Below are 12,311 nucleotides of genomic sequence, written 5' to 3'. Positions count from 1 at the left end.
GGCTCTTCCAAACCCCTGGGTGATATAAAGCTACACCGCAGTAAGTGCTAGTGTAGATATAGCCTAAGTCACGTGACTGTGAAAATGTTACCTTCATGTTCAATTGTGGGGTGCACTAGGAACTGGACGGGGACCCCCAACGCAGTGGAAGTAGGCCAAAGAGCTGTTGGATGGTGAAGCTTCTGTTTACTACCAATCTGGTCCATATTTGAAAGAGTGACCTAAAGGTGAGAGGTTCCATGTCCCCATAACCCTCTAAACACCACGGAATTCCTTTCTGGTGAGTGAGACAAAGGGGTAACTACGCCTTTTTTCTTGTTTCTTACAAGTATATGTTTTGGAAGATTTAAATATAGGCCAGATAAAATACAATAAAACTTTAACAAATGTAGTCTACCCACTACCTCCAAGATCCAATAAAGGTCTGTGCTGTGATGGCTGTAGTTCAGTGGAACCATAGCAGCATCATACTTCTACACAGAAAATGTGAAAATCAACCAGAACCATGCAAAGCCATAGGATAAGCAGCCATGTATTCCATGCTTAGAAAGTGACAACAACAATGCAGCAGAACAAGCAGTCTTATACACATTCCTGTCAAGTGTCAGTCAGCAGAGGCATGCTGGCTCATGCACCTCAGGGGAGTCATGGATAAATTTGGAATCTTAAATATGATTAAATTCTTCATCCCCACCCCCACCCGCTCAAATCCTGGCTCTGATCATTCTAAGCTGATGAGCACTATAGTTCACACCCCTGCCCTCCAAAACTAGGCAGGCATTAAGGCATTAGCACTGTACTTCAGGGAGCTGAAGTTTTCAAATTTTACACAGACGCTTCCAGAGTTTATCTGCTTGGCTTATATTTTTCTCATTAACTCTTTGGTGTTAGCATTTTGTGCCAGTAAGGGCTTACAGGGGGAGATCTTGATTTCCTGCTGCCTAGAGACTGATGGGCAGAAAAGTCTGAATATGTCTAGCAGCCTTGATTAATCTTTCAATGCCAGGAGACAAGATTTCCTGATGCTAGTAACTGGTGGAGTGACAGACAGCAAAGGGAAATCCCATTTCTCATCTCAATGGGCTAATTTTCCCAGCTCTGCACAGCAGCTTCTGGTTATAAAGCTCTAACCTTAGCACTACGAAACTCACTTTGGCTAGACTCGTACAGTGGTTTTTGAAGTCTTCGTATGGACTCCATTAGAAACTGCTATTAGAAAAAACCGCAGGAGTGAAAACAGTTTAATGCAATGCAATACCGAGAAGCCCGGCAGGAAAGCAGTTCAGATATTCTAGAGCTCTGTTTCAGAAAGGATGATTATCCAGCAGAAATTTACTGTTGACAGACTAGAACAAAATGGTTTTCTGGAGAAAAGCAGCAAAACATTTTTTTAAATCTGTTTAGATCAGCAGCTTGTCTCACACACCTGATCTGTTTTCTCTTAGGGTTCTCCCCCTAACTCCTGAAGGGCCAGTAGAACCTGTTACATTGTGTGCCTTGTACTCTGCAAGAGGTTCATTCAATCTCATCCATCTTGCCTCTTTAACAGTCACCAGAGGCTCAATGCAAAATGTCATATTCCTCCTCTGAGAGATGACCTGACTTTTGCTTTCCCAACATCCTGCTATTGCTCCCACCTTCTCTCGCCAAGTAATAAACATCTACCCTTACCCTTTGTCCACCAGGCTCCACTTACTTGCTTCCCCCAAGGTATTTTTTACTACTGATAAAATGGCACAGCCACACCAAAACTCTCCTATATCCTTCACACTTCACAAAATACTCAGACATAAAGGGAAATGGTTCAAAATAAACTGGTAACAACTATATTTATAGGTTGCTCCCTGCAATTAGAAGTGAAGCATTCATAGATTCCAAGGCCAGTGGGAATTATTATGATCATCTAGTCTGATCCTCTGAATAACCCCTGGTAGAACTTCCCCAAAATAATGCCTAGAGCAGAACCAAGCTTGGTTTAAACATCCAATCCTGATTTGAAAATTGTCAATGGAGAATCCACCACGACCCTTGGTAAGTTGTTCCAAGGGTTAATTACTCACACTTTTAAAAATGTATGCCTTATATTCAGTGTGAATTTGTTTCTTGTTTCTCAAACAAATGACTCACTGAAGTGGGGGTTAGTTTCAACTGTGATGTGGATTACATAACAAAAAGCTGAGTCCTAAATGCGTTTCTGTGGAAAGAGCTGCTTGATCAGAGTCATAGGAAACGATACACCTGACAGCTGTACTATCCACCCAGGATACATTTCGGATGCTTTTTGGACAAGTGAAGAACAAAGATGAGGGGAGGGAGAAATAAAGTTAGTTTGGAGAAGTTATCAAAGAAATGCAGATAGACAACAGACAGAGGCTGTTGCAAATGCTCACCAGGTTTGATCAACACGTTCAATGTCCCTGCAGGGAGGGGAGAAAGAGCTCAGAGGGAAAACTAGTAAAAGACACAAATGGTGCCAACAAGGGACACTGAAGTTTCTTTTTAACTTGCTCAAGAGTATAAAACATGTGGTTTTCAACCTCATTATTGCCCTCACAGGGACAGGGTGAGCAGGTCCACCCTGTGCAGCGGGATTAATGAAACATTAAGATATGAAAACTTTTGATCTTCTTGTTGTAGCTCACTTATTTCTTACTAGTCCCTTCAAAGCCATCTCAGCCAATATGGATGGCCTGTTCCAACCAGGTTGGAAACACTAAGAATGGCATGCAATGCAGGAACTAAATGGCAATTTGCAATAAAACCTGAATCCCCAAAGTGATTATAATTCTCAGGGTCCTTAGGCATGGTCCAGTGTGTACACACCAAACAGGACCCCTCTAGAGCCTGGGCCTGGAAAGTTGTAGACTAAATGGCAACGCGATTCCAGGGAGACAGAGGAAGCAAGGGGTCAGTGCTAAACGGGAAACGCTTTGCAATGGACAACTAAAATAAGCAAACCCACCGGAGAAAGGATAGAGGAAAACAGCAGAGCTCAATTCTCACCAAATATGTCAGATGTATGTAATTTTAATACCTAGCATTTATACTTTTCATCTGAAGCTGTAAATCTCATATATACAGATGAGGAATCCTGGGAAAATCAAAACTGCTCGACTTATTCTGGTCATTCTTTACTGGGTTTGTTTATCTTCTCAAAAGGACAAAATGGAACAAAATATAAAAATGGACGCAAAGCACAGCAGAAGCTTTAACTCATTGCTGCTTCAAAGGGCAATACAGCATCAAAACCAGATGATCACCATCTGTTTAAGTGCTACCTTCTCTGATCATCTTATCTGCTCAGATATCCAACAACAGGATTCAGTAATATAGGGATACACCTTCATTCCCTGGAGCATGAAAATATGATTTATAAACAGGGGGTTACTTACCTGTAACTGGAGGTTCTTCAAGATATGTGGTCCCTAACTGTATTCCACTGAGGCTTATGCGCATGCACCATGCGCCCAGAGCTGGAGCTTTTCAAAGTAGTATTACTCGTTGGTCTGCTCATGCGCCCTTGTGCCATCCTGGAGTTTCACCTGAGGTGATAAAGGGTAGGGCAGACCGACTGTGTCTCCAGTTCCTTCTCCACTGCAGACATACCAGATCCCCACAGAGAAGGAGGAGGGTGGGACTGGAATACAGATAGGGATCACACATCTCAAAGAACCTCCAGTTAGAGGTAAGTAACCTCCCCTTCTTCTTTGAATGACAGTTCCTATTGTATTCCACTGAGGATGATTAACAAGCAGTACCTATATAGGGGGCGGGAGCAAGGAAGATGATGGAACTGTAGAATGGAGAACCACTGCACCAAATGGCACTGGTGAGGCCACATCTGAAGTATTACGTCCAGCTTTGGGCCCCCCGCTACAGAAAAGATGTGGACAAATTGGAGAGAGTCCAGCAGAAGGCAACAAAAAGGATTAGGGGGCTGGGGCACATGACTTATGAGGAGAAGGTGAGGGAACTGGGCTTGTTTAGTCTGCAGAAGAGAAGAATGAGGGGGGGATTTGATAGCAGCTTTCAACTACCTGAAGGGGGGTTCCAAAGAGGATGGAGCTCGCCTGTTCTCAGTGGTGGCAGATGACAGAACAAGGAGCAATGGCCTCAAGTTGCAGTGGGGGAAGTCCAGGTTGGATATTAGGAAAAACTATTTCACTAGGAGGGTGGTGAAGCACTGGAATGGGTTACCTAGGAAGGTCGTGGAAGCGCCATCCTTACAGGTTTTTAAGGCCCAGCTTGACAAAGGCCTGGCTGGGATGACTTAGCTGGTGTTGGCCCTGCTTTGAGCAGGGGGTTGGACTCGATGACCTCCTGAAGTCCCTTCCAACCCTGATATTCTGTGAAATGCCAAATGAGGCGTCCATCGTGGAATCATATACTGGAGTATAGTGAGAGGAAAAGGTGTACACCAAACTCAAGATGGCTGCCTTACCTATGTGCGCAAGGGGCACAGCATGGAGTGTGGCTGTAGTTGATGCTTGCAGTCTCATGGAATGGACGCATATCCCTCAGGTGGAGATCATCCCAACAATTGGTAGCAGCATATAATACATCCTGAGACCTACCTGGAGATTCTCTGAGTGGAGATGGCCTGTCCCTTAATTCTCTCCACTATGGAAATAAATAGCCTGGGCAACTTTTGAAATGGCTTCATCCTTTGTAGGTAAAAGGCCAGGGTCCTATCTACATTGAGGGAATGGAGTTGCCATTCCTCAGGAGAGCAGTTTGGTTTGGGGAAAAGGTAGGTGAATGGATGGGCTGGTTGAGGTGAAATTGGGAAACCACTTTTGGAAGAAATCTGGGCTGTAGTTTCACTGAAACCTTGTATTTATGGAATGTGGTGAAAGGGTTTTCCCATCATGGCCCACAGTTCGTCAACCCTTCTCGCTGAGGTAATGGCAATGAGGAAAGCAACCTTCATAGAGAAGAGAGAAAGGGGACAGGAGGCCAGAGGTTCAAAGGGAGAGTTCATTGAAGAGATAAGGACTAGTTGGAGGTCCCACTGAGGGGTGATAGGCTGAATGGGCAGGTATTTATGTATAAGGCCCTTCCAGAATCTGGCCATGAAGGGATGGGTAAAAATTTAATGCCCCTCCACTACAGGGTGGAAAACGCTAATGGCCACTGTGTGCACCCTGATGGAATTGAGAGCAAGCCCCGAGGTCTTCAGACAGAGGAAATAGTCTAAGAGCAGTGGGATGCCCACAGCTTCAGACGTGAGGCTTTGTTGTTGTACCCAGGATGTGAAACACGCTCATTTAGCCTGATAGGAGCATCTAATAAAGTCCTTCCAGCTACTGGAGAGGATGTCTTGTACTGGTAACAAGCACTCTTGTGCTAATGGACGTGTCCATCCAAAAACCAAATTGTCAAGTGAAGCATCCATGGATCGGGCGCCTGAGTCTGCTGTTGTGTCGTGTTAGCAGTTCCAGAAATGTCTGGAGCAGGAGTGGAGGATGTTTTTACATGCAGAGAAGATGGCAGGATCAGAACAGAGCAATCAGAATGACTGTTGCTCTCTCCCACCAGAGTTTGTGGAGGACATGCAGTAAGAGTGGTTGGGGGGCAAGGTATAGTTCGTCTAGTCTAACAATCAATGACTGGAGCATCGCCCTGTGAACAGGCACCAAGTCCCCATCTTAAGCAATAGTGAGTGCACTTGGTGTTGGCATGGGATGCAAAGAGGTCCCTGATCAGAGTACCCCAGCAACCAAAGATGTCCGTGACTACCATGTCGTGTAACTCCCATTCGCGGTTGGTTACAAAGCTCCTGCTGAGAGCATCGGCAATCACATTCTGGGTACCAGGCAGGTAGGCTGCCGACAAAAGGATATGATGTGCAATGCACCATTTCCATAGGCATACCACTTCCATACACAGCACTGGAGATCTCATGCCCTCTTGTTTGTTTATGTAGTATATGTGGTGGTGTTGTCCAACATGATGAAGATGTGACAATAATGGAGAGCTGATAAGAACAAATGTACCACTTTGCATATCGCCCAAAGTTCATGGCTCAAGGCTAGGCTCTGGCGCAGGGGCCATAGCACTGGTACTGACGGCAGATTGTTCAGGCTCATGTATGGGGGGCGGGGTTCCCCAGCCAGGATCTGATTATGCCCCCATAGCGACCTCCATGAAGTGATTTTTGAGGTGGCGAGCTCGGCCTTCTTGTATAGAGGCAGATACTGAACCTGGACCCAGTGTGGCTTTCCCCCCAAACAGCACAAACAGTGTTGGTGCTTGTTGCTGATGGAAAATGAGCGAGGGCAGGAAGTGCAGACTTAACATCTTCAGAATAACGTATTACCAGACCCAGGTGCTGAAAGGGAGGTGGGGTGGGGATTGTTGGTGGGAAAACCACTGATGCGGCAAAAATTACTATCAAAAAACAACAACATCTTAACTATGAACAAGAGTAAAAACAGTTTTTCTAAAAAGTTTGGAAAAATGCATCATCCGGGACAAGAGGACAGCAGAAGCTCTGACTTGGACCATGCAGCAGTGAGAAGGCACAGGAGATGCAGCCCCACCCTTTATCACCTTGTGTGAAACCACAAGGTGGTGCAAGGGCACATCTGTGGACCAACAAGCGATATTACTTTGAAAAGCTCTGGCTTCAGGTGCATGCACATAACCCTCAGTGGAATACAATAGGGGGCATCACTTGAAGAAGAACCTGGGATTCTCTGTCCCAAGCCAGGATGTTACATAATCAACAGGCCAGTGCCACCTGGTGCTATCTAGCATGGCCCCCTATCAGCAACAGGTTTGGCTCCGGCTAATCCAATGAGCCAATGAGATTGTACTTCAGGCAGGCATCCATTTCAGAATCCTGTACACAAGCAATTTTGGGGAGGGGGGGGGGGGGGGAGGGGGAGGAGAGAAAGAGTCAGGGCAGAGGAAAAAGAGACACAAAGTAGCAGATTCCCAGACAGTGACTGAAAAAGATGTGATTCCTATGTTGGTTGTACTGAATGGGAAAAGGTTTAGACAATATTTAATAACATTTACATTTACTTAAAAAAATATGCCTGCAAAGGGCAGCCCGTCTCTGAATCCCAATCTAAGGGAAAAAGAAGGCTGACTCTGTTTGAACGGGTATGGAGCTGATAGCAGGTTTGGCTTTTGAAATAGACACTGCAAATAAATTGGGACCCAAGAGCAAAAACAGCCTTGTTTTCCCAAAGAAGGCTGGATTCCTTGCTTCAGCCACGCATATAGTCCTCCTACTCTAGAATTTCTCTTCTCCAGACATCCTTCTTAGTCTGGCCTAATTTAAGAGAAACAGAATTGGCAGTTCAACTAAGGATAGCCTCGCTGTTCAGCTGCTTCCCCTTTCACCTCTCTAGGAACAGGTTACCTGCAGTGGTGCTTCCTGCTGGCAAGCCAGAATGTACTGTCACAGCCGTAGCAGTGTGCAGCTAGGTGGTCTGGTAGCCATCGTGTCACCTGTGAAACACAGAACACAAAGACAAATTTGTCAAGGAGACAGCCCTTGAAAAATCAGTCTGGCCTGAGCGTATAAAGCCCTTGAAGAGCACAGACATGGATGTGCCCCCTGCTACTTAAATTAGACAGATTCAATCCTGCCAATACCGAAAGAAAGAGAAGACAGAAATCTTCTCCTTGGAAAGTGATCCACCAAATTCCCTCCAGCCACATAGAGAAGAAGTCCTAATATATAGCTCACTGATTTCTTTCTATACTTCAAAGGTACCCAAGCCAAACAGGGTTTACAGGGAACGTGTTAGTCCAGGGTTCCTTCAGCTATTGTCTTTCCATGGTTTCTCAAAAATTGTTCATAGACACCTGACAGCAGAGGGCTCCTCGGCACAGATATTTGAAGCGTTAGAGATAAGTGAGGGCAAGAGGGATAGTTTACAAGAACTGGTGTGTGACCATGCGGCTGTAATATAACCATGTTATGGAGATCATGTCCTAACAGAAGAAAAGAGGGAGGAACATCACAGACAGGGATTTAGTCTGTACCTCTGTGTCCTGTTTATCCACCTGCTCCCAGCTGGCTTCAGAGAAAATCTCTGTGCTGCAGCGAGACAAGCAGTTCTGATCCAGATTGCTTTCCGAGTCGGGTATTGAAGTCTGTTGGCAAACAAACACAGCTGAACAGAACCTGCACATACTCCCACTTCCACACAAACCAGAAGTAAACAGTTGGGAAGGGGGAATCTGTGCACTTCCTGCTAGAAAAAGATATGCTTGGACTGGAGGGGCTCAGGTCAGATATACTTACATACCTGTAATTTAGGTTGTGCCAGTACAGACAAGAGTTCTATCTGGGATGGGACCTAATGTGCAACAAGTGAGGCAGTTTGCTTGTGTAATGGTGTACTGCAACTGGACAGAATGAAACTGTTAACTCATGGGGTTAAAATCCACCTGTTGCAGTGTATGTGTAAGATTCTGGACACATAGCAAATGATTAACAGAGGGCACCTCACAAATTTCACAGCTGTACCCTGTCAATCCAATTTTGCAGCCCTCTCTCCTTTCCAAAGTTCTTTCACTTTTAAAAAACAATATTTATAATATGTATGCCTTGCTGTTTCTGATAGTTCCCTTAGGAAGATGCAATTTAAAATCAAACATGGAGAGGTAAGGATTAGAGTCCATATCCACAAGTAAGTCTTTGGACTGATGCGTCCTTGCCAGGTTGAATTTTATTTCAACTGACTTTGGTCAAAGGAGAACACAACAGCTCTTCCAGACATGAGAGATTAAAGAACTTTTGTTCTCCACCTTTCAGTGCTGGAGAGCTGGTACCTCTGATGCTAGCTTAGAGAATATACCTATCAAGACCGGGCTGAAATAGAAGGTAGAAACTAGGACCCAGGTTTGTAAAGGTATGTAGGTGCCTAAAGATGTAGATAGGCACCTAAGTGATTTTGAAAATCCATTTCAATCTGCCCATACATTACACATTGTGAAGGCCCTTATCTCAATAAGAATAGTTTGAATCAAGACAGTGGGTCACATTTCTGTCAGGAACCCAAACTCCAGCTAATGACAGAAGACCGTTTTGAATGATGCTCAGCAGACCTTGCAGTCACAAAATCAGCATTTAGCAATTATTATATTAGCTGCAACCTCAGTGGCCCAAGAAGTTCATGCAATCTTTCCCTATGAATGTGCATGGGACTATCTAGCCCCTTTGTCAACTAGACCTTTTTGCCACTTCCAAAGAATGCTTATAAACATTACTCCTGGGGGAATTCTGCCCCACTGTGCAATGAATTTGTGCAGAATTAATGTTCTGCACAGAATTTCCTTCTTCCCCCTCACAGAAATGGTTCTGCAGAGCTGCTGGCCGCCACTAGCGGCCACTGGACCCAGTAGAGCCCAGCTCCCCAGCTTGCAAATAGAAGATGCTGCCAGAGGAAGGGGGAGCTGGAGGGTTCCTCGCAGCTGCAGTCCCCGACATGCCCTGAAAGAAGGACATGGCATACACTACAGGGAACTCCATACAGCATCAGGGTGTTTCTTTCTCTGGATCCCTGGGCTCTGGGGGTGTGGGTTGGATGTGGGGCACCCCTCAGCTGGGGTCTGAGAGTAGGGGGTGCATATGTCTGGGCTGGGGAATGCACTGCTTTGGAGGGGTAGGGAGTGCAAGTGTCTGGGCTGGGGGTGCCCTGCAGCTGGGCTCTGGAGGGTAGGGATGCAGGTGTCTGGGCTCGGAATAGAGGGTGTAAATGTCTGGGCTGGGGGATGACCCGTGCCTGGGCTCTGAGGGGCAGGGGATGTAGGTGTCTGAGCTGTGGAGGCTCCTCGTGGCTGGGCTTTGGGGACGGAAGGGACTGCAGGTGTCTGGGCCCCTGGCTGGAGGGGGCAGAAAAGCAGGAACTGGGTTGTCATAGGGTTTTCTTTAACTCTCTAGGCCTGGGGGAATTTTTGCTGTTGTCTGTATTGTTATAGAGAGTTTTTGACAGATATTCAAAATAATTGAAACTGGTGTGATTATATAATGTTATTTTGACAAATAAATTATGCGGCATTTTAAAATATTGTGCACAGAATTTTTAATTTTTTGCACAGAATTCCCCCCAGGAGTGAAACCTGTAAGTATTGTAAATGTAAATCTTTTATAATTCTGTAGTTGTACAAAATATACAGACTACATGTAAAACAATGAGGAGTCTGGTGGCTCCTAGAAGTGGGGCTTTTTTACCCACGAAAGCTTATGCCCACATAAATCTGTCTTTAAGGTGCCACCAGATGCCTCATTGTTTTTGTGGATACAGACTAACACGGCTACCCCTCTGATACTTGACACACTACTTGTGTATAGAGAGTGAAGTTTTCATTATTATTGTAATTTGTACTGTGGTAGTGCTCAGAGACCTCATTCAGGATCAGTATCCCAATGCACTATGTGCTGTTCAGACACATAGAAAGACATGGTCCCTGCTCCAAGGAGTTTATAATCTGAGCATTCCCTTATGCCTCCCTACCATCTTCATCCTTTCCATCCCTCCACCCCTCGTTCCTTCTCTTGCCTTCCACTTCCCTCTCTCTAGCTCTTCTCTAAACTAACTGAAAGGCCTCTGAAAAAAGAAGCCACAATCACAGCTGCTTTGTGGTAGTGGGGCTTCAAAGTTCCAGTGGCTCCTGCCGTTTGTTCTTTGAAGCTACGCTACTACCAAGAAGCGGAGTGAGGCAGCCGCACTGGCTTCTTTTTTGAAGACTTGTTACTGCAGTTTAATTTAAACAGGAGGAGTAGGCAAAACTAGGTAAGGGGAGGAGGACTGAAGGGAATTTAATTAAAAATTCACCACACCCACAGGTGCCCAATGTATTTGCTTTACCTACAGATTATATATTTACAATTACAAACTTGTGGACACGACACAATTTGTATCTTTTTATAGTAGCCATAACATTGCAACAACTACATACATGATGTAGTCCAGCTGCAGCAAACGTACCACACTCAAACTATGCTCAAGATTCAGGTCCTACTCTAGCTGCTTTGAGAAGCTTTAATGCTGGTAAAGCTGGTTTTACCGGCAGGACTGGCTTTAGCAAGTGCAGGGCCCAATTCCTGGGGGGGAGGGGCTTGTAGTCACCAGACAGCGTGCCCAGTCTTTGGCAGCCCTTTGGATTGCCAGCCAGGAGAGTGGGGTTGCGGGGCTTGCCGTGCTCTGGCCAGGGTCACGGGATCGCCACGCTCCGGCCAGAGCTCTGGCCAGGAGAGAGGGGCCAGGGGGTTTGTGGCGCTCCGACCGGGGTCACGGGGCCGTGGGACTGCTGCACTCCAGCCAGAGCTCCGGCCAGGGGAGTGGGGCCATGGGGCTTGCCGCGCTCCAGCTGGAGCTCCGGCCGGGGGAGCGGGGCCACCAAAGACCCTGGCGGAGCTGACCGCTCCCGGGGTGAGCAGAAAAAATTTAAAAAGGCCATAGACAATTAGGGTTGGAAGAGACCTCCAGAGGTCATCTAGTCCATCTCCCCTGCTCGAAGCAGGACCAACCCCAATTAAATCATCCCAGCCAGTCCTATAGATCTGGCCCAATAAATTGTATGAAAATGTTTAAAAAGTTCTCATCAACCACTTTATGAGCACAGCAAAAACTATGTAAAGACACCGTGATTAGCCCCATTCCACAGCACACCAAAGGTGTGTGTAAATTAGGACGGTTAAACAATTAAAAAAAATAATCACAAGATTAAAAAAAAATAGTAGCGATTAATCACAGTTTTAATCGCACTGTTAAACAATAGAATACCAATTTAAATGTATTATAAATATTTGTGGATGTTTTTCTACATTTTTAAATACATTAATTTCAATTATAACAGAATACAAAGCTCACTTTATATCAATATTTTTTATTACAAATATTTTCACTGTTAAAAAGATAATCTACAAGTCAAAGCATGAAAGGGCATATGAATAGTTAGCATATCTGGCACATAAATACCTTGCAACACTGGCTACAATAATGCCATGTGAATGTCTGTTCTCACTTTCAGGTGACATTGTTAATAACAAGTGGGCAGCATTATCTCCTGTAAATGTAAACAAACTTGTCTGTCTTAGTGATTGGCTGAACAAGCAGGGCTGAGTGGATTTGTAGGTTCTAAAGTTTTACATTGTTTTGGTTTTGAGTGCAGTTATGTGGAAAAAAAATTCTGCATTTGTAAGTTGCATTTTCATGATAAAGAGATTGCACCTGAAAGTGAGAACAGCTTGCCCTTTTCAGCACATACTCACAGGACTGGAAGGGACCTCAAAAAGTCATTTAGTCCAGTCCCCTGCACTCATGGCAGGACTGAGACTTTAAAAA

General features: G+C 45.2%; 1 protein-coding gene across 4 annotated transcripts in view; it reads right to left on the bottom strand.

Annotated features, from left to right (window-relative positions):
* MTMR3 (myotubularin related protein 3) overlaps positions 1 to 12,311 on the bottom strand; it is a 157,731-nt gene that overhangs the window by 3,107 nt on the left and 142,313 nt on the right. For 2 of the 4 annotated variants that reach the window (XM_075059915.1, XM_075059917.1), the window contains 2 exons: positions 8,002 to 8,112; positions 7,373 to 7,461 (listed from right to left, as the gene is read on the bottom strand). In XM_075059915.1, the coding sequence (XP_074916016.1) occupies positions 7,373 to 7,461; positions 8,002 to 8,112 (200 nt within the window). Of the gene's footprint in view, positions 1 to 2,390; positions 2,418 to 7,372; positions 7,462 to 8,001; positions 8,113 to 12,311 lie in introns of all 4 variants that reach the window. The other 2 variants (XM_075059914.1, XM_075059916.1) reach the window with 2 other exon arrangements.

This window comes from Chelonoidis abingdonii, chromosome 22 (assembly GCF_003597395.2).
Source record: "Chelonoidis abingdonii isolate Lonesome George chromosome 22, CheloAbing_2.0, whole genome shotgun sequence".
Lineage (NCBI taxonomy): Eukaryota > Metazoa > Chordata > Testudines > Testudinidae > Chelonoidis > Chelonoidis abingdonii.
This window is presented reverse-complemented; position numbering and strand designations above follow the sequence as displayed.